This window comes from Pseudorca crassidens, chromosome 3, assembly GCF_039906515.1.
Source record: "Pseudorca crassidens isolate mPseCra1 chromosome 3, mPseCra1.hap1, whole genome shotgun sequence".
In the NCBI taxonomy this organism is placed as follows: Eukaryota; Metazoa; Chordata; class Mammalia; order Artiodactyla; family Delphinidae; genus Pseudorca; species Pseudorca crassidens.
The window spans coordinates 171,581,176-171,601,865 of NC_090298.1; the positions used below are offsets into that span (position 1 = coordinate 171,581,176).

At 60.7% G+C, this 20,690-nt stretch overlaps 2 protein-coding genes across 4 annotated transcripts; one reads left to right on the plus strand and one right to left on the minus strand.

Annotated features, from left to right (window-relative positions):
- Positions 1-6,729: 6,729 nt before the first annotated feature.
- REEP6 (receptor accessory protein 6) lies at positions 6,730-11,283 on the minus strand. 3 transcript variants are annotated; one of them, XM_067734460.1, is made up of 6 exons: positions 11,004-11,283; positions 8,130-8,223; positions 7,910-8,048; positions 7,468-7,636; positions 7,172-7,254; positions 6,756-6,916 (listed from the first exon to the last, which is right to left on the minus strand). In XM_067734460.1, exons 1-6 carry the CDS (start codon positions 11,116-11,118, stop codon positions 6,902-6,904), a joined length of 615 nt encoding a protein of 204 aa, XP_067590561.1. In that variant the 5' UTR covers positions 11,119-11,283; the 3' UTR covers positions 6,756-6,901. The 3 variants fall into 3 exon arrangements, with proteins under 3 accessions (XP_067590562.1, XP_067590561.1, XP_067590560.1); XM_067734461.1 differs by lacking the exon at positions 7,172-7,254 and having other exon boundaries at positions 6,730-6,916; positions 11,004-11,276; XM_067734459.1 differs by lacking the exons at positions 6,756-6,916; positions 7,172-7,254 and having other exon boundaries at positions 7,261-7,636.
- Positions 11,284-12,119: 836 nt separating this feature from the next.
- On the plus strand, positions 12,120-18,257 carry PCSK4 (proprotein convertase subtilisin/kexin type 4). The gene is made up of 15 exons (XM_067730273.1): positions 12,120-12,314; positions 12,596-12,700; positions 14,025-14,117; positions 14,191-14,319; positions 14,397-14,473; positions 14,570-14,658; positions 14,833-15,005; positions 15,093-15,305; positions 15,608-15,708; positions 15,787-15,890; positions 15,958-16,075; positions 16,275-16,496; positions 16,687-16,811; positions 17,158-17,280; positions 17,424-18,257. The coding sequence occupies exons 1-15, from the start codon at positions 12,120-12,122 to the stop codon at positions 17,891-17,893; spliced, it is 2,337 nt and encodes a 778-aa protein (XP_067586374.1). The 3' UTR covers positions 17,894-18,257.
- The last annotated feature ends 2,433 nt before the right edge of the window (positions 18,258-20,690 follow it).

Sequence of the window (20,690 nt, forward strand, 5' to 3'; positions counted from 1 at the left end):
GAGACTCTGTGTCTGCTTTTATTCCCCTTGCCTCACACTCATTTGCTGGGAGACACTGTCACACACAAGCATGACCCCGATGAAGACATGCCTAAGGAGACCTTGTAATGTATCCCTTTCCCCTCTTGCCCTGGCTACCAGGAAGCTCACCACTGTTTAACCCCCGACACTCTGTCTCTCCTTTCTCATTGCCACTTAACACACGCACCCTCACGTATTCAGAGACACTGTTAAAAACAGGGATGACCCCCTAGTAAACATGCCTACCCAGGCACTGTAACGTACCAATTTCCCCTTTTGCCCTGGCTACCAGAAAGTTCAGAGATAATCTTGACAGCTTCCGCAGTTCGGGGGGAGGCGGGAGGGTTCCCTCCAGGCAACACTGCTGTTCACCCCTTTTTTATTCCTATTTAATTTTTTTTTTTTTTTTTTTTTTTTTTTTGCGGTACGCGGGCCTCTCACTGTTGTGGCCTCTCCCGTTGCGGAGCACAGGCTCTGGACGCAGAGGCTCAGCGGCCATGGCTCACGGGCCCAGCCGCTCTGTGCCATGTGAGATCTTCCCGGACCGGGGCACGAACCCGTGTCCCCTGCATCGGCAGGCGGACTCTCAACCACTGCGCCACTAGGGAAGCCCTATTCCTATTTAATTTTTACAAGCAGTTTTTTTTTAACAAGGGCACCCCTGTTTCACATACTTGGCTGCAGACACTTCAGGATGCCCTGTTACTCAGATCCACAGCCACGTTGTCACCACCTGTACACACGCAATCACGTGCACCTCATCCCCTCCTCCTGGTCCAGCCCCCACCTCCCCGCAGTGTGTCTGACCCTGGGGCAACCGTGAGGACGGGGAATATAAGAGGATGGGGGAAGGCGGGACTTTCTGAGGTTCCAAGCCCCCTCCCGATGCCCCTTGGGGCCACATATTCCTCTCAGGCCGAGCAGAGCAGGCAGGTCAGAGCCCCCACCCTCAGCGTGTGCCCTGCCCTCATGTGTCTTGGATGTAGTCTCCTCATAGATTCTAGAGCCAGGAGGGCAGGCCTAGATCATGTGTGGATTGGAAGTGTCAGTGGGGTGTCACATAGTCACCCAGCAAACCTCCCCTTCTGCCTCCCCATCCTGCGTGGGGTGACTCACACCGTGATCTGGGACAACCTGCTCGTCTGTACCATCTGTGGTTGTGTCTTCCTCTGGGGCGCGGGATGGTGGGAGTGTGCAAGGGGTGCTGGACATGTGGATCTCAATGGACTCGGCCCTTGACTTTGGGGGTGACCTCAGGCCAAGCCCTGCCCCTCTCTGGGCCTCAGTTTCCCCATCTGTGTATACCCTTTCAGCCCCTCCCGGCCCTGATCTTGGGAACCTCACTCTTCCAGACTCCTTCCCTAGCCCTTCTGTTCATTCGTGCATTCCTCCAAAGAGTATTTATTGAGCACCTACTGTATGCCTGGGACCCAGCAGCGCCTGGGGCGGTCTGGCCTGGCCCTGTCTTCTGTAACAAGTGCTGAAGCCGGAGGATCTCCCGAACGCCCCCTCCCATGGGGCAGAGTGGGGCACAGTTCTGGAAGGAGGCGTGGGGTCTGGGCGCCCCCTGGTGGCAGGACGGGGGGGGGAGAAGGAATTCAGCGTTTCAGGTGTTACCTGCAACCCCCAAGGGCTTCAGGTCCCCGATGGCGCCAGATGGTCCCCTCTGCCTCACTGCAGTGTGGGAGTGTGTTCAGTGTCTGGAAATGGGAGCCTCCGGCCTCTTCTTCCCCGGAGCTCTGTGGGGCAACCCTGCCATCTACTCCCCAACTAGCAGGACCGCTTTGCAGGGGTGAGGTTCCTGCCGGGGCAGAGGCCAATGCAGGGCCCACTCTAGCAGACAGGATGGCCTGTGGCCACAGGAGCCACGATTTCCCACATGCCGTTCTCCGAGCGGCAACATTGTTTCCGGTAATGGTCATGTAACAAACAATCAATGGAAGCATTTAAAGAGAGAAGAAAACATTGCAATTTTAAAGATACTCAAAATCAGCAACCCAGTTGAAGGTGGGACTAGCATTTGCACTTACTTGCCCAGCAAAAATTCCATGCTGCTTTGATGCTTTACTTTTAAAGACGAATAAAAACTCCAGGTGCAACAACGGAAACGGAGAGACTCGAGATCTGTATCTCTGTGTCTTTACAATCCCTGGCTCTGGGATTACTGTGTCCCTGTAGGAACACGCAGGGCCCATTTGGTTTAGAGATTGGATTGCTGCCCGAAGACACCGCAGATGGTTACAGACGGAACCGCTTCTCAGGGGAAGCGCTCACAGCTGAGTCCTCAAGGGTCCAGAACTGGGAATTCTCCAAATGGACTTCCCGCAGGAAGCGATGTTTATTAAAGGATAAAGAATGAAAACAGGCAAGCTTGAAACTTGTGTCTATGTTAATAAAACAATAGTAATCACGACAGTTCTTTCATCAACCCCACAAAATATTGTATTCAACAAACTTGTGGAGTACCAGCTCTGGGGGGTGCGATGCTTTTCTTACTGTTTTGAATCCTCTGCAGACAGCACCCCTCTGTTGTCTGCGCTTCTCTCTCACCGGCCCTGTACCAGTTGGCTCACCCACAGGAGGACATGAGTCCGGTTGAAGGGCTGCTGAAAACCCCTGAACTGTCTCACACCCTGAGGGTTAGTTGAGGGTTACAATGGCTTGACCACCTGGGAAAACAGTTTGGCTATTTCTGCTACAGCTGAACGCACACTCGTGTACAAGTTTGAATAATCATGTCCACGCCCTAACCCCTGGAACCTGTGAACAGAACTTTATTTGGAAAACGGACTTTTGAGGATGTAATTTTTGTTTGTTTGTTTGTTTGTTTTTTGTTTTTGTGGTACGCGGGCCTCTCACTCCTGTGGCCTCTCCCGTTGCGGAGCACAGGCTCCGGACGCGCGGGCTCAGCGGCCATGGCTCACGGGCCCAGCCGCTCCGCGGCATGTGGGATCTTCCCGGACCGGGGCACGAACCCGTGTCCCCTGCATCGGCAGGTGGACCCTCAACCACTGCGCCACCAGGGAAGCCCCTGAGGATGTAATTAAGAGTCTCAAGAAGATCATTCTGGAGTATCCAGATGGACGCTAAATCCAGTGACAAGTGACTTGTAAGAGACACACAGAGGAGAGACAGACGACACCCGTGTGAAGACAGAGGCAGAGATCGGAGGGATGCAGCCACAAGCCCAGGGATGCCTGGGGCTCCCAGAAGCTGGAAGAGGCAGAGATCCGAGGGACGCAGCCACAAGCCCAGGGATGCCTGGGGCTCCCAGAAGCTGGAAGAGGCAGGAAGGACCATCTCCTGGAGCCTCCAGAGGGAGCACAGCCCTGTGACACCTTGATCTTGAACTTCCGGCCTCTGGATGGTGAAAGGAAAAATTCCTGTTGTCCCAAGCTACCCAGTTGGTGGTGACTAGTTACGGCAGCCCCAGGAGACTCAGAGGCTCACCCTACACCCTGCAGTCTCTGACAGGTATACGCCCAAGACAAATGAGAGCTCCGCTCACCAAAGGCTGCTTCTAGAATGTTCCTAGCAGCTTTAGTCCCAATAGCCCCCCACTGGAAACAACTCTAACACCCATCAGCAGTGGACTGAATCATTCTCTGGCCCTCACAGAATGACATGCTCTCTGCCAACGAGAAAGAATGATGCACCAGTCATTCCCGCAGCAGCGTGGTGAGTCTGAGTCAGACAGGAGGGGACAGAAGACCCCGTGGACATAACACAAGTGACCTTCAAGGCCAGAGGCAATGGAGGCAGGATGGGGGTTACCTTGAGGGGGAAGTGACTGGGAGGGGCCGGCCCTGTTGTGAGACTTGCCCCCAAGTCGCGGGTTACACTTTTCTGTACATTTAAATTAAAACCAAAACAAATCTGAGGGGCTAAGTCAACGTCACTGCTTCCACCTGGGGAGACAGGTGTGTGTCCGCTCACCTGTGCTCCCAGGTGACCTGACCTGGGGGGGCGGGGCCCAAGGACAATCTTCAAGGGGCACAGGGGGTGGGGCAAGGCCCCGTCTCCTGCCCTGGACCCAGGCCACACCACCTGCTTCAAACACCTGGGCCAGCAATAAGCAGATTAAGGGATCACTGTCCCCAGAGCCCAAGTGGACTTCTCAGCAGGGTGGGGGCTCATTAATAATTACCCTCGATCCTTTCCTCCCAACAAATCCAACATTCTCAAGTAAAAGCCAAAGTCCTCACCACACCTTCCAGGCAGGCACCTGCGTGGTCCACCCCCAAGACCCACCTCGTCTCTCGCCCTGGCCCATGTGGTTCCAGCCACACCAGCCTGCCTGCTTTTCTTCTAACCCAACAGGCACGGTCCTGCCTCAGGGCCTTTGCAGTGACTGATTGAATGAACTGGACCCACTGCTCACCAGTAGCACTCGCTCCGTGCTTCTTCCTCTCTCGCTGGTGTTCTCAAGGATGAGGACACAGGGCTGCCAGGTTGGCAGCTACCCAGAGCTGCCTCCTTTTCAGGAAAACTGTCTGTGATGGACAGGGTCACCACCAGCTGGGGACAAGCTGGGCCGCTCAGTGGGGAGAGGGATGACACGTCAAAGGATTGCAGTACTTGGCTGATGTGTTCGGGCAGGAATCAAAAGTGTCTCCAGATATGGCCCAATGGCCCTGGGACAGAATCACCCCCGGTTGAGAACCACTGACTTATGGCCTTGAAAGCCACTGCCCTCTCGGGGTTTGTGGTTTCTCCTCCTAACCCTCCCCTTGTGTTGGGCCCAGAAGTTGTAACCAACCAGAATCTGGGAGAAGCAGAGCTCGGGTGTGTGTGGGCAGGGGGCGGGATGTGATGGGCGCTACAGTGTCCTCCCAGCTGTGGCTGCAGATGCCTCATGGGAGATTTGTCTCTGGGCGACGGTAGCTGCCACTCGGAGATGCCCGTGGGGTTAAGGCCCCCTCCCGGGGGTGGGCTGAAACCAGTGACTGACAGATGTGGAGGCACAAAACACGGGCCCCTGGGCTCCAGGGGGGCCGATTCCAGGTGCAGTACCAGCTCCAGACCCCCCCCCCCACTGCTTCACTCAGCTCCCCCCACCCCCCAGCTTCCAACTCAGGCTGTGCTTCCGGGGACATGAAGTTGAACGGGGCAGTGGGGGCAGAGTGTTCTGGTTCTTCATATCCTGTTGGGTTGGATTTGCTATTTTTTGCTTAGACGTTTTTGCGTCTATATCCACATGACAGGTGCATCACATTCCTTACTTGTTCTGTCTCTGCCTGTTTTTACAATCAGGGTTGTGCTGGCCTCACAAAGGAAAGCAACGGCAGGTCCTAGGAGGTCCTGTCCGTGCCCACCCAGCTCCCGCCTCCCAGTTTCCATGAAGGCCAGGCTAACGTCCACGGCCAGCCTCCCGGGGCCTCTTTGCTGAAGGCTGCCTGGCCCTGGCCCCTATGCTGCCTGCGGGGGCGCTGGGTGGAGTGAATGGACACTGCTCCCTGCAGTGACCGGCAGGGTGGTGGATCCAGCCCCTCAGCACCTGGACAGGATAAGTCTCAGGTGTGCATTCAACATGGGCGGGAGAGCCACGGGCTGGCAGGTGTGCTGGGTTTAGCCACACCTGCTTTATTGGCTTCTTTCCCCTCCCACCTCAATCTTCTCCCTCTCGGCTCTTCCTGGGATCCCTCCCACGTAAAGGACTTGTACTCAAATTCCTGCCCCGCCATCTGCTTCTAGAGGGAACGCAAGTGAGGTGGGGCTATTGCCTCTAGCTTGCTTGTCTGGAAGAGTTTTCACAACAAGGGGATTATGGGGACTTCCCTGGAGGTCCAGTGGTTAAGGCTCTGTGCTTCCACTGCAGGGGGCATGGGTTCGATCCCTGGGCAGGGAACTAAGATCCCGCATGCCGCACGGCACAGCCAAAAAAAAAAGAAGGGGATTGTGGTGAGTGGGCCTGAGAGCTACCCCAGGAGGGGAGAGAGAAAGCATGAGGACAAGGATTGCCCGGGCTCGTGTCCTTCTCAGCCACTTGGTGAGACCTCCATTCCGACCCTCGGTTTTCTCATCTGTAAAGTGGGGCTGCCCAGCACCTGCCCTGGTTGGAGGAGACCCTGTGCCCAAGAAGCCCCGCCCCCTGGAGCCCAGCGGACAGAAGGTGAGATAAGGCTGGTCCAGATGAGCTTTACTGAGCCCTCCCTAGCAGGCCAGGTGTTTCAGCCGCCAGCAGTGCTGCCGGTAGTGGAATCCATGTCTGTGGTGGGGCCAGATGCACATGACTTCAGTGCTGGACTCGAATTGGCAGGAGACAGGCAGCTTGGGCACCGAGGTGCTGCTGGTGGCTTTAGTTATGGGCCGTTTCTGATGCCGTCTGCTGGACTTGGGGGCTGAGGCCTCTGGTCCATCGGGGGTCTTGTTGGGGGGCTGAGGGGGGATGGTGATGCCACTGGGAGACTGCACAAGGTGGGGTCCCTGGCTGGAGGAGGTGCTGGGACGCTGTGCAGAGCCTGAGGACCGGTGGGACGTCTGGGAAGGGCCAGAGGAAGTGATGGAGGGCTGGGCGCGCTGCTGGCCGTGGACCTGGGGCTGTCGGGGGGACTGGGACTGCCCGGGAGCCTGGGGCTGCCCTGGGGCCTGGGGCTGGCTGGAGGAGTTGGCTCGAGACAGAAGCCCACCCCGGAGCTTGCTGGGCAGCTGGGTGCCATTGGCAGAGCCAGTGGCAGGGGATTGAGGCTGGGAGTGGCCCAAGTTGGCGCAGCTCCTGAGGGCTGGCTTGCTTGGGGACGAGGGGCTGGTGGTGGACTCCACTGGGGAGTCGGCTGGGGAATCCACGGAGGACTTGGAGTGTAACGCGTCCTCCAGCTGGCCGGCCGGCTTTTCTGCACAGGGGCTGGGCAGGGACTTCACCTGTTCTTCGGGAGCTGAGTCACGCTTGCTTTGACTGTGGAGAGAGCGCCCTGAGGGTGAGTGAGGCGGGTCTGGCTGTGTCCAGGGGCCCAAGGGCTGCGCTAAGCCGGTGGAGACTGGGACAGAGGCTGCTGGGGACTGCCGGGGGCCAGCTTCACTTGAGTGGCCAACAGCCGGCCTTGGCAGGGAGAGAGGCAGGTGCCGGCACTCACACACACACGCACGCACACACGCACGTGCGCACACACGTGTGGGCCCTCCCTACCTCCCAGGGGCGGGCATTACGTACAGTCGGCTCCGAGGGCAGTGAGGGGCCCACTGCCGCAGCCGCCGGGGTGATGAGAGCCCGGCTGCGGGCCAGGGCCTGCAGGACTGGTTCCGGAGAGCGTAGGAGACAGAGGCGGACAGTGAGAGGGGAAGATTTAGCGAGCACCCAGCGGAGGCGGTCCAGACGCCAGACAGAGCCCAGTCAGAGTCAGGAGGACAGCAGGCAGGAATGAAGGTGAGTGGGGCAGGGGGAGCCGGGAGGCAGACAGACAGACAGAGACCGGAGAGACAGACACCCCTCGCCCTGCGAGCACGCACTGTCCCTCGTTATTCCGGCCGCCACGTCCAGGGTCCGCCCGCTGAGGTCGCTCGCGATGCTGTCCACGGCCTCGTGATACTTTAGAAACAGTGGGCGTATGACGCGATGATACAGCAGGAGAGCCCCGTTCCAGGGGCCAGGAGCCATGCAGAACAACAGGAAGGCGCACTGCGGACACAGGGCAGGAGTTCCACTTGGCCCCACTCTGTGCCTCGGGTTGGGGGGGGTCTCCTCCATCAGATGCTGGGCTGGGGTGGACCTGGCCTCCGCATCAGACACCCCTGGGGATGGGCCTGGCCTCCGCATCAGACACCTCTGTGGATGGGCCTGGCCTCCGCATCAGACACCCCTGGGGATGGGCCTGGCCTACCCCGTCAGACACCCCTGGGTACCCGCTCCTGGGAACCCCAGCCACCACGGTGTGTCCCGGGTGGTGCCCACCTTGCCCGCGTAGTAGAAAGGGAACCAGGACAGAAGTAGATCGCTGAAGAACTCGGCCAGCCCAAACAGGCCGTACACCACCCAGTAGGTAAGCCACACAGTGTCGTCTTCTTTGCTTGGGCTTTCGATAGCTTTGATCCTGGGGGAGGCAAGGCAGGGTCAGGGGCTGCTCAGAGCCCCAGACGCCCCTCCCCGCGCCCCCAAACCAGCGGGCACTCACGAAGCATATGCGGGGTATGCAAAGCCGATGAGATTGCACAGCAGAGACGCCCCGTACCCGAACAGAAGATACAGGCTTAGCAGAGCGGCGGCTCCTGCGGAGAGGGGGCTGGGTGTGGGCTGCACGTGCTGAGCCCAGTCTCCAGAGCCCCCTTGGCCTGGCCCATGCAGCCTGCATCCATCACTCCTCCCAGAAGCCTCGGCGGCCCCTCTAGGAGGGGTTATTGCCCTGCAGCACCTGGGCAACCCTCATCGTGGCCCTGAACCCCACTAACATGTCAGTTTCCACCGCGGGACTGTGAGCTCCCCAAGGGCAGGCCGGCACCTTAGGACTGGTCTGTACTGAGTGGCTGCCCCGTGTTTGTTGAATGAATATGTGATGTCTGCAATTATAACCACCTCACTCTGGGTCCTATAGGAGGAGCTGAGCACAAGAGGCTAGAGTTTGAATATAAGTAAATGGGAGAAAAACCAAGGCATGATTCCTGGAGAGCGGAGAAAGGCAACAATTTCTAACTTTTTTCTTAGTCCAGGGTCTCTTCCCCTCACCACTGCTGACTCTGGGGCGGGGGGAACCACCCTGGGCACTGCATCTGGGGTGTGGAGCAGCATCCCTGGTCCCTACCCACTTGATGCCAGGAGCCCCCCACAGTCGTGACCATCAGATGTCCCCAGACATCGACCGGTGTCTCCTGGGGGCTGCACGGCCCCCTCTGAGAGCCCTTGTCTTAGTGGGAGGATGCAAAGCGCCGTATTGAGAGTCCCCCTGACTGAGGAGGGCTCTCACCCACTATGAGACACCTAGCAAGTGTCTCTCTGCTTGCAGCCTCAGTTTCCCCAACTGTCAGTGGGGCGGGTAGTGGCCCTGTCTCCTAGGGCTGCTGTGGAGTTAGCTAAACAAGACTCAGTAGAAGGGACCCCGCCCTACACGTCTAGGGAACCCCTTCCAGTGGCCCAAGCACACTCCCAGCAATGAGGGCTCAGAGGAGAACGGTGTGGGGGATGGGGGCCAGGAGCGTTAGCCACTCTGAAATCATAATGGTCGCTGCTGCATTTATGAAGCGCTTCTTGTGTGCAGGTCTCTGTCCCTCCCTGCTCTGTCTCATTCAACAGCCAGGACGAAACGGAAGCTGGGGGTGGGGGTGGCGGAAGAGGCTCATGCTCATCACTCGGGGAGCCTCTGGCTCCTGGGAGCATTTACAGCCTCTTCCCCCACCTCCAGGCTGTTATCTGCAGAGAGAGACAGAAGCCACTAGTGGACCAAAGGGCAGAGTTCTCTCCACCCTCCCCTCCACCTGCATTAGCCTTTATCCTGGGGGTCTGGGGTCAGGAGAGGGAGGGGAATCCCCAGCTGGCCCTGGGAGGCCTGGTCACTGCCTCTTCTGGGTTTCCTCCTCAGTTACCTGGGAGGGGGTATTTTGGCTGTCTCAGGCCGGTGGGGCCCAAGGGTTCCGACATCTGGGAGAGGGGGGTGGGGGAAATGGCACCCCTTCCCTGGCAATTGCTGCTAGTTGGGGAGAAGCAGCTCTCCCAGGGCCCCTCTCTGCTCAATCCCTATTCCTGCAGCCTCAGCAAAGGGAGGATGACCTTGGACATGGGCGGGGACAGTCCAATCAGCAGCATACGGGGCTGGGGTGGGGTGGGGGTGGATGCTCCAGACAGGGCAGACAGCAGGGGCAGCCTCCCACTCCAGGCCTCGGTTTCCTCCCTGTGACCCCCCAGCCTACCCAGCAGGCCCCTCCCAACAGGCCCCTCCCCTGTGTTCTATGACCTAAATTCCCCACCCACTGGTATCAGGGATGTTGAAAAACAGGCAGGAGGTCAAGGGCTTGCTCTCAGGGGCAGGTCCCTGGCTGACCCGACACAGATTGGGCACTAGGAAGCTGGGGGGACAGGTTTTGGACCTTCCTTGGGCTGTCTGGCATGGGAATCCCCCAGCTGGCAGGGAAATGGGAGGAAAGGGGACTCTAAGGATCTGTACACAGGGCTCAAAACACGTGGCATGTCCTCAGCCAGAGCTGCCCCCCAGTGTCCGAACAAAGTGTCCTGTGATTCATTCCAGGGGGGCTTCCTGGAAGAGGTGGCAGAGGGCAGTCGGGTCTGAAGCACCAAAAAAGAGGGGAGGCACTTAAGGGACACTTACTGGACAGTTTCAGAGGGTGGCAGGGGCCACCCAAGGTCATTGAGGAAGAAAGGCAGAGGAGGGACTGGAATGGAAGTGACAATTGGGGTGGCTGGACCTCCCTCTCCGTGGGCCCCATCCAACCCTTCTTCAACCCCACCACAGCAGTCAAACAACCCAACTCCGGACGGGGGAGGGGAGAGGGCAGGCCAAGGGCAGGGGTAGGGGGTGATATTAGCAGGAAAACAACCTGAGGGGAGGTGGGAGTGACCCTTCCCCTCCATGTCTGGAGCATCCCCTGGGAAAACGGGAAGATCTCTACACTTGCTTCCATGCTGGAGTCCATCCGGGAAGAGGGTGGCAAGACTGGCAGGGCACTGGCTGCCTACCTGCCCCGTCCTCCCCCGGGGCCAGTAGGACAACTGGAAGAACCGGACTTCTGCCTGGCGGGCACCCAGGGCCCGGAGGGAGGGAGCAGAGGACGGCTGCGGGGCCGAGAGAGGGGGTGGTCCTCGACCGAGGTCGCACAGCGGGGGCGGGGAGGGGCTGCAGGTAGACCCAAGGTCCCGGTCCACGACCCTACCCAGAATCGCAGTCTCCTTCCTGAACTGTGGGCGCGCCCCGCCGCCTGAGCTGGACCCCGCAGCCGGAGCTGGCCGGAGGGTGCAGGTCCGAGGCCCCGGTAGCCCACGGCCTCAGTGTGCCCGTCGGTGAAATGGGGCGGCGGCCCCGAGAGCCCCCCCGACGGCTCACCCGCGGCCAAGTACCGCTTGTCGACACCGGTCTTGGCTTCGAGCGCCCCTAGCGCTTCGGTGGCCAAATTCCTCTGTTCCAGAAAGCGCTCGAAGCGCTGGCGCAGGCCATCCATGGCACCGGCGGGCCCGGGGCTGGCAGCTTGAACTTGACCGCCACCCCGTGCACCTGCCGTAGAGCCTGCGCGCTGCCTTCCGTCCACGCGAGCCGCACCGCCGGACCCCGGGGCCACTCTCCGCCCCCGGGCTGGTCTCCGCCCCTGGGCTGGTCTCCGCCCCCGGGCTGGTCTCCGCCTCCTGTCCCCCTCTCTGGCCAATGGGAGGGCAGGGAGGACAAAGGAGGTGGGGCCTGCCCCGTCTCCTCCGCCGCATTGCCCCAGGGCTGGCCGCGGCTGCCGCAGCCGCCCCTTTGGAGGAAGGGGGCGGGGCGCGGGGGCTGAGGACGCCGATTGGCCCAGCGGCAGCGGGACGTAACTGATTGGAGGGGCGGGGTCATGGCCGGGGATTATTCGCTGAGCCGTTGTGGGTGGAACTGGGTGAGGAGAGAAGAGTGCTGGGGAGGCGGAGCTGGTGGGAGGGGCTGGAGAAAGGCCAGAGCTGATTGGAGAAACGAGAAGAGATTTATTAGCAAAAACAGGGAGGGGGCGGGGCTGAACGTAAAGGAGGAGGGACGGAATCTGAAAGGCAGGGTGGGGCGGAGCTAAGATGAGGAGGTGGGACTTATTCGAAAGAGCAATTCTGGTTGGACCAGGGAGGAGGCAAGGCTTATTCTAGGGGGAGGGGGTGTATAGGGAAGTAGGCGGGGCAAAATAAGGGGCGGGGTCAATTATAGCAACAGTGAACCCGCACCTCTGGGTCAGAAGAATTGGTGAATCATTGTACAAATGGGGAGACTGAGGCTCCAGAGGGTTCGAGTCTGCGGAAGAATAGGGTGGGCATGCCTCTCCCCCACCCTGCTGTCAGATCTTCGCGCCCATCAAGTTGGGGAGCTGCAAGGCCCCCTGGGAGTTGAAGGCTTTCAGGGGTTGCTATGGCGCCGGGGGCGGGGCGGGCGCTTGGGCCATCTCGGCGGTTTGGCCAGGAGGAGGGGCTTTTCTGAGGCCCCGCCCCCGCCGGCATGCGGTCCGCCCGGAGTGCGCTCTGGCTGCGCCTGACCTTGGCCTTGGGCCTGGCACTCGTTGGCCCCATGGCTGTGGGTTGGGCCTCACCCCGGGCTCCCATCTATGTCAGCAGCTGGGCCGTGCGGGTGTCCCAGGGTTACCAGGAAATCGAGCGACTGGCGCGCAAATTCGGCTTTGTCAACCTGGGGCCGGTGGGTGGGACCCGGACTGACGGGAGGGGGCGAGGGCTGGACGACCCCAGACCCCGGCAGATGAGAGGGTACCTCGCTAGGTTCCCCAGATATCAAGGACCCCCCAGCTCACTACTGCCTAGACCATCTCCAGATCCTGGGACCCTCAGAGGGCATCTGAAGCTCCCACCTGGGCACCTGGTTGAGGGAAACATAAGGAAGGGGGGCTGGCCCCTGTCCTGGGAGGGACTCCATCAGGGGTACCAGGTCCCAGCCATGTAGCTGCTCCCCTTTATTCCCAGATCTTCCCTGATGGGCAGTATTTCCATCTGCGGCACCGGGGTGTGGTCCAGCAGTCCCTTACCCCACATTGGGGCCACCGCCTGCGCCTGAAGAAAGACCCCAAGGTGAGCCTGGCCTTGAGGCTGCCTCCTGAGGGATGTCAGCACCTCTCGTTATTCTTGTAATTGTAATAAATGTCTGTGTGACCTTCGGCAAGTCACCAGCTCTCTCTGAGTCTTGGTGTCCATTTGGCCCCCTAGTCTATACAGTGGGGAGGGCAGATGCACTGTCAACAATTTCTTGTCACCTCCCCTTCCCTCCTCTATCTCACCCTGAAAGATCAAAGTTCCCAGGTACCCCATAAAGAGGCTGGGTTGGGGGAGGGGGTGCTGATTGGTAAGGAGGCAAGAAGCATGACAGCTGGAAACCCCACCAGGAGCACTGGGACAGAGAGAAGTGGTTGGTTTGAGACGTGGTTTGCAGGACAGAGGCCAGGATTGGATGTGTGGGACAGAGAGAAATCACGATCTGGAGCTGAGAAAACGGGGAGAAGGTGGCCGTGATTGCTGAGATGGGGACGGGGGAATATGAACCAGGTTGGGGGGGTATTGGGAGCAGAACAAGGAAAAAGGGGAAAGGGCAAAGGTCTGAGAAAGCGTGGCCTGGGGCAGGCAGAAGGGCATGTGCAAAGGCCCTGGGGTGAGGCAGCCACTGTGGCTGCAGCAGAGGAAGGCTGCTGGGGGCCAGACAGGCAGGGGGCCTTGTGGGCTTTGGAGAGGTGTTGGACAGGCACAGGTTTCACAGAGAGGGTTCCACAGAGAGTAATGCTGCAGTGTGCCAAGAATGGGCTGTAGAGAGGCAGCAGGGCAGGGCTGCTGGAAGACCAGGGAGGAGGTGGGTGTGGCCATACAGGGGTGTCCTGCACCAGGGAGGGTGCGGTTGAGAGAAGTGAATACTGCAAGGGGATAAGGGCATGTCTTGGGGAGAGGGATTCTAGAGCAGGGATGGGGACGGGGGCAGGGGTGGGACCCCAGGAGCCACAGCCACCCTGAAGAGCAGCCACCACATGTCTGTGGGCCACAGGGGATGGGTGCTCTGAGGGCTTCAGTCCCCTCCGGAAGCAGAGCCCCAGGCACACGGGGACCCCCAAGAGCAGCCCCAGCAAACACGGGGTCCCTGGCCCCATCGCACACCATGTGGGCCCCAGGACAAGTAGGTGACAGCCCAGACACATTAAGTCTCAGCCCCACACCGCTGACCCTTGGCAGATCCAGGGAAGAGGCCGATGCCAGACCCTGGAAGCAGATTTGGGCCCTTTGACCAGGAATTGGTGGAAGGGCTGAGGGCCAGGGCCCTCTAAAGCAGCCTGGTGTGAGGGCAGGAAGCTGGGAGGAGGGTGGGCTGCTCGTGGGTCCAGCCTCTCCCGTGGTGTGGTCTCCCCACCCCCAGGTGCAGTGGCTCCAGCAGCAGACGGTGCAGCGGCGGGTGAAACGCTCCTTGGTGGTGCCCACGGACCCCTGGTTCTCCAAGCAGTGGTACATGGTGAGCTGGCCAGGCTGGACGGCGGGGCCAGGCCAGGCCAGAGCCCCACTGACCCTGGCCCCGCCTTGCACAGAACAAGGAGGTGCAGCCGGACCTGAACATCCTGCAGGTCTGGAGCCAGGGGCTTTCTGGCCAGGGCATCGTGGTTTCTGTCCTGGACGACGGCATCGAGAAGGACCACCCAGACCTCTGGGCCAACTATGTGAGCCTGTGGGGCTTGGGTGGGGGCTGCCCCAGGTCCCACGGCTGGTCGCAGCCCCTCATGTCTCCACCCCCCAGGACCCCCTAGCCAGCTACGACTTCAATGACTATGACCCGGACCCCCAGCCGCGATACACATCCAGTGATGAGAACCGGTGAGCCCAGCATCCCACAGGGCATGGGGGCAGCCCCCACTACCCTACGAGGGGCCAAGGGGCTGTGACGGGCACCTGTCTCTGTCCTGGCGCCAGGCATGGGACCCGCTGTGCTGGGGAAGTGGCAGCGACGGCAAACAACAGGTTCTGTGGTGCTGGCGTCGCCTACAATGCCCGAATTGGAGGTACTCAGGCCAGGAGGGTGGTGGGGCGCCTCTTGGCCCCACACTAGCCACTGGGCCATGTCAGGGCCCCAGGCTAAGGGTCGGGGAGAGCTGAAACCCCCACAGACACCTCCATCCCCAGGGCGGGGAGAGTGCGGGGCGCAGGCGGGGTGTTCACCAAGGCCACCTGTGCAGGGGTGCGCATGCTGGACGGCACCATCACTGATGTGATCGAGGCCCAGTCGCTGAGCCTGCAGCCGCAGCACATCCACATCTACAGCGCCAGCTGGGGCCCCGAGGACGACGGCCGCACAGTGGACGGCCCGGGCATCCTCACCCGAGAGGCCTTCAGGCGCGGCGTGACCAAGGTGAGCTGGTATGGGGCACGGAGGGCCTGGGCCAGCATGCAAGGCCCACACCCCGTCCCCGTCTCTGGCCTGGTTCTCCATCTGCAGGGCCGAGGCGGGCTGGGCACCCTTTTCATCTGGGCGTCGGGCAACGGCGGCCTGCACTATGACAACTGCAACTGTGACGGCTACACCAACAGCATCCACACGCTCTCGGTGGGCAGCACCACCCAGCAGGGCCGCGTGCCCTGGTACAGCGAGGCCTGCGCCTCCACGCTCACCACTACCTACAGCAGCGGCATTGCTGCCAACCCCCAAATCGTGAGCGCCCGCCCCACCCGGTGCCCTGCCTTCCCTCCTGTCCCCTACCTTGCCTCTTCCCAGGGCTGCCCGGTTCCCGTCTGACACATAGACTGGGGTTCAGGGACCAGGCCCCACGGTTGGCGCCCCTTCACATGCCCTCGTGTCTCCCAGGCAGGGCTGGCAGCTGGGCGGCTGTGTTCACGGCCCCAGACATGCTGTCGTGCTCTGAGGTGCCTCTTCCTTGGAGCACTTGGGCCGTTTTGAACAAGGGCTGGGTTTTCCTGTGCACCAGGCGCCTGAGTCCCTCTCTGTGCACCCAGGTCACAACAGACCTGCACCACCGGTGCACGGACAAGCACACGGGCACCTCGGCCTCCGCCCCGCTGGCTGCGGGCATGATCGCCCTGGCTCTGGAGGCCAAGTAGGTGATGGAGGGGTCCTGCCTACTGCCGGAGCTCCCCAGTGTGGCCCCGGCTCACCCTCCCTCACCCACCCCCAGCCCGTTCTTGACGTGGAGGGACATGCAGCATCTGGTGGTCCGGGCGTCCAGGCCAGCGCAGCTCCAGGCCGAGGACTGGAGGACCAACGGCGTGGGGCGCCAAGGTGCGGCAGAACGGGCGGGGTTGGGGACGCCACGCCCACAGGGCGATGACCACGCCCCTCCACACAGTGAGCCACCACTACGGCTACGGGCTGCTGGACGCCGGGCTGCTGGTGGACTTGGCTCGCTCGTGGCTGCCCACACAGCCCCAGAGGAAATGCATCATCCGCATCGTGCACACCCCCACGTGAGCGCCCTCCTCTGCCCCCTGCACGCCCGCATCTAACCCCAGCCACGTCCCCACTGCCACGTCCCCAGACCTCTCCCCCCACCCTGGTGGGTGGACACGTGGAGGCAGGCCCCGAGGTCTCAGTTCACCCATCTGTACAAGGAAAGGGCAGGATCTGAGCCCAGACCCTGCCTGCTGGCCGCCCATCTCCCAGCAGGCCAGCAGGAGGGGCCCTCACCTCACGTGCTGCAGCCCCCAGCCCCATCCTGCGGGTGATGCACGTGAGGAAGAACGTGTCGGCCTGCTTCGGCCACGCCAACTACATCCGCTCGCTGGAGCACGTGCAGGTGCAGCTGTCCCTGTCCTACAGCCGCCGTGGGGACTTGGAGATCTCGCTCACCAGCCCCATGGGCACCCGCTCCACGCTTGTGGCCATCAGGTGCGGGGGCAGGGGACCGGGCCACAAACTCTCTTTCCTGAGTAACCCCACGAGGAGGAGACAAGTGCCCCGTGGGGTCAGGCGGGCTGGACCCCACCCCTTGGCATCACAGACACTTACTGTGCTCGCGGCTGCTCAGGACTCTGGTTGTGAAGCCCCCCTCATCCCCCTGCCTGCCTGTCTGTCCCAGACCCTTTGACGTCAGTGGCCAAGGCTACAACAACTGGATCTTCATGTCCACCCACTTCTGGGACGAGGACCCGCGCGGCTTGTGGACCCTGGTCCTGGAGAACAAGGGCTACTATTTCAACACAGGTGAGAGCCGGGCACAGGCTGGGGCTCGAGCCCCACCTGCCCCATGCTCTGGAGCTGGCGGCCTCCTTACTGCCCCCAAGCCCAAGGCACAGGGCTCCCGCTGGTGTCCTCTGAGAGACTGAGCACACAGGGCTGGCATGTAATTGGTGTCTGGTTACCAGTGCACAGTAGGGGTTCAGGTATTAGGGGCAGGAGGTATCCAGTTACCAGCGCTTAGAGGGTACTGGGCGACCCTGGGCACCATCTGAGTCTGGGGATCCGGGGAGGGTGTGGGCCCAGAATGTCAGGACGAGGCTGCCGACAGCCTTTCCCTCTTCTCCCCGTGCCCACCACGACCCCTGCCCAGGGATGCTGTACCACTACACGCTGCTGCTCTATGGGACAGCCGAGGACATGACGGCGCGGCCCTCGGGCCCCCAGGGGACCAACAGCGCGTGTGTGCAGCGGGACACAGAGGGGCCGTGCCAGGGTGAGTGCCCGGTGCCGCATGGCCCACCTGCTGGGAGGCGGCAGGTGGGCAGCATGCGTGTGCGGCCTGGGACAGGGAACGGGCGGGCCGGGGCAGCAGGTCGTGGCCTCACAGCCCGGTGGACGTGTCCCTCCCTCGTGCAGAATGCCAGAGCCCGGCCTACCTCCTGGGCCACCTCTGCCTCACCTACTGCCCACCGAGGTACTTCAACCACACCCAGCAGGCGGTGACGGCTGAACCTGGGCGCCCAGCCGCGCCTGCCCTGCGGGTCTGCTCCAGCTGCCACCCGTCCTGTTACACCTGCCGCGGCAGCTCCCCGCTGGACTGTACCACTTGCCCCCCGCCGTCCATGCTGGACGCGCAGCGGGGCTCCTGCTCGGGACCCGACCCCCCTGAGGGCCCCCCCCAGCCCACTGCGACCGCCTGCCCCTGCCGCCACGGCCCGGCCCAGGCCGTGGTGCTGGCCCTGTTGGCCGTGGCCTTCGGGAGCCCCCTCCTCTGCCGCATCCTCCTTGTAGGCTGCCCGCCACCATGGGTGGGACCCCCCGGAGCAGGGGGCCACTCCCATCACCACTCCAGACCCCGCTGCAAGCTGGAACCCAGAGCTGGTTGACAAGGACAGCTAGCGTGCGCCTCCACCCAGGTCCCTGGTGGGCACCGCTGCCCTGCTGTCCAGACGGGCGCCCTGTGGGAACCTGCCCCGGGAAGGCCCTGGCTGCCACCGAGGCCGTGGGCCAGGGGCGGCTGCGTGGGACCCTGCACCCCGGACTTGGCAGGTCCAGGTGAAAGGGGGAGAGAGAGAGAGAAGTCTCGTTGCACAGTTTGGGTAGGGAGAGGGTAGGATGGGGCAGAGCCCGGCAGTGACCACCATCCCTTCCCTTTCCGGAATGGGGGAAGCAGGAAGGAGAGCAGATGACACCGTCCAGGGTCTCGGGTACCACGTGCGACCTCAGAGTTTGCAAATAAAGGTTGAATAGGAGGTGCAAGTCTGTGGGCTCCTTTGGGGCACCGGTCCCTTCTCCATGGAATGATTGTGGGAGTCCCCTGCATATCATGTGGAATCTGCCTTCCCCAGGGCGTCTGTCCCTGGAGAAGGGGTCAGCTGGGGTTCTGGGGGTGGGGTAGTGTCCCAAGTGATACCCACCCGTGTGCTGCAGAGCCTCTGAGGCCCCACGATGCAGCCTGGCCCCCTGTGGCTCTGGCTCCTCTTCCATCTTTTTTTTTTTTTTTTTAATTTATTTTTGGCTGTGTTGGGTCTTCGTTGCTGCGTGTGGGTTTTCTCTAGTTGCGGCAAGTGGGAGCTGCTCTTCGTTGCGGCACGCGGGCTTCAGTAGTTGTGGCTCACGGGCTCTAGGCACGTGGGCTTCAGTAGTTGTGGCGCACGGGCTTAGTTGCTCCGTGGCATGTAGGATCCTCCTGGACCAGGGCTTGAACCCATGTCCCCTGCATTGGCAGGCGGGTTCTTAACCACTGCGCCACCAGGGAAACCCTCCTCTTCCATCTTTATGCGTGAGTTTCTCTTTAACGTGGAGAACTAACAGAAGTGCAATTTGCAAAGGACAATTCACCGCAGCTTTCCATCCACTCAGCCTGTCTACCAGCTTCCAGTAATTACACCTTTGTCTATTTTCTGAGGTCGTCGGGAGGCTGAGGGAATTGTGAGCTGGGGTACATTGATCTTACTCCTTCAGGCCTTGACCTCCTCATCTGGAAAATGGGTTCTCCACCTCTCTGGAACAGAAGGAGGATCCTGAGGTGCAGGGGTGTGGGGGTGGGGGTGGGGTAAGGCATGGATGGAGTTAGTAAGGGTCCCTCCTCTGTCCTCACACACACCAGTGGGGTGGGGACATGTTCCTCTTGATTTTCAGAGCGGGGAGGCGATTTCCACAAGGAAGTGGAGGCTGGTTGTGCCTTGACCATGGCCTTCACTTGAACTCCTGGTTTGTTTCAGGAGCCCCAGAGACAGCCCCGGTATCCAGTGGCCCTGGGCCCCTGAGAATCTCCTTGGCCACCAGGCCCAGGTTGGCCAGCCTCAAGCTGTGAAGGGAATGGGGCTCTGTCTAGGGCTGCAGCTGGACCCAATGGAAGCAGGTGGCTAGTGAGGGAGGGGAGACAGCCAGCTGCTCTCTGAGTCCTGCCCACGGCCCCCAGAGTCCCACCAAGCTCAGCCCCTAGTTCTGAAGTTAGGTCCAGTCTGTGTGTCCAGAAGCACATGGCCTCCCTCTCAGAGCCTCGGTGGCTGCACCCGTGCAACAGCATTAAGCCTGGCACCTGCCTCACCAAATACTCTCAAGGATCCAAAGAGGTAGTTTTCCCGCCTGGCACATAGTAAGTGCCCAAAACATGCCATCTTGGGGCAGCCACTTTGGGAAATAGTTCCACAGACAATTAAACATAGAATTACTGTAGGACTCGGCGATTCTGCTGCCAGGTACGTGCCCAAGAAAACTAAAGACACATTCACACAAAAACCTTTGCAAGGATGTTCACAGCAGCAAAAATGTGGAAACAGCCTAAACATCCATTGACAGGTGAATGAATAGATACAGTGTGGTCCCTCCACACACGGGAGCATCACTCAGCCATGAAAAGGAGTGAAGCACTGACACTCCTCAAGACATGGATGGACCTGGAGAACACGATGCTCAGTGAGAGAAGCCAGGCATAAAAGGACACACGGTGTGTGATTCCACTGATGGGAAACGTCCAGAACAGGTCTCTCTATATATTCCCAAACCATTGACTTGTACGCTTTAAACAGGTGGACTTTATGGTATGTAAATTACTTTTTTTTTTTTTTTTTTTGGCCGCGCCTTGCGTCTTCTGGGATGTGGGAGCTTAGTTCCCCCACCAGGGATTGAATCCAAGCCCTCGTTAGTGAGAGCGCAGAGTCCTAACAACTGCACCGCCAGGGAATTCCCTGTAAATTACTTTTTATAAAGTTGTTTAGAAACGCAAAAACCTCCCTGGGCTCTGAGCCTGTCTTCCCACGCTACCCAAGAGGGGAGGGGCCAAGATCACCGTCCAGCGCTACGCCCCCACCCCGGTGGGGAGGGGGTTTTAGAGACAGGAGAGGTGAGCCTGACGGGGATCTGGGAGGCCGGACCAGACGCGCGTGCTACGCCCCTGGCCACCTCGCTGGGGCTGGCGCAGCTGGCATTCACGGAGCGCTCGCTCTCCGCCCGCCACCTGGCGTGGGCTGCACAGTAACTTTGTTCCCACGACAGCCACGTTGGGGGCCGTGTCCCCCTTTTGCAGAAAACCGGGCTTCGGATGCCTTGTTAGGCAACGAGAAGAGCCGGGATTGGACCCTACGCCCACCCCTTGGGCTTCCAGGCCCGGCGCGTCCTTATTAGCTCTGGTCCAGTCAACTTCGCTGCTCAGATGGTACCCGGAACCTAGCGGGCCCG

Bases quoted from the DNA above. Each gene is read 5' to 3' on its own strand.
- REEP6 (XM_067734459.1), bottom strand. From the start codon at position 11,118: ATGGATGGCCTGCGCCAGCGCTTCGAGCGCTTTCTGGAACAGAGGAAT. The intron at 8,049-8,129 runs GTGAGTGCCCGC...TGCCTCCCCCAG, and splicing joins GCATACCCCGCATATGCTTC to GATCAAAGCTATCGAAAGCC. The intron at 7,637-7,909 runs GTGGGCACCACC...CTGTGTCCGCAG, and splicing joins CTTTCTACTACGCGGGCAAG to TGCGCCTTCCTGTTGTTCTG.
- PCSK4 (XM_067730273.1), top strand. From the start codon at position 12,120: ATGCGGTCCGCCCGGAGTGCGCTCTGGCTGCGCCTGACCTTGGCCTTG. The intron at 14,474-14,569 runs GTGAGCCCAGCA...TCCTGGCGCCAG, and splicing joins ACATCCAGTGATGAGAACCG to GCATGGGACCCGCTGTGCTG. The intron at 16,497-16,686 runs GTGCGGGGGCAG...TGTCTGTCCCAG, and splicing joins TCCACGCTTGTGGCCATCAG to ACCCTTTGACGTCAGTGGCC.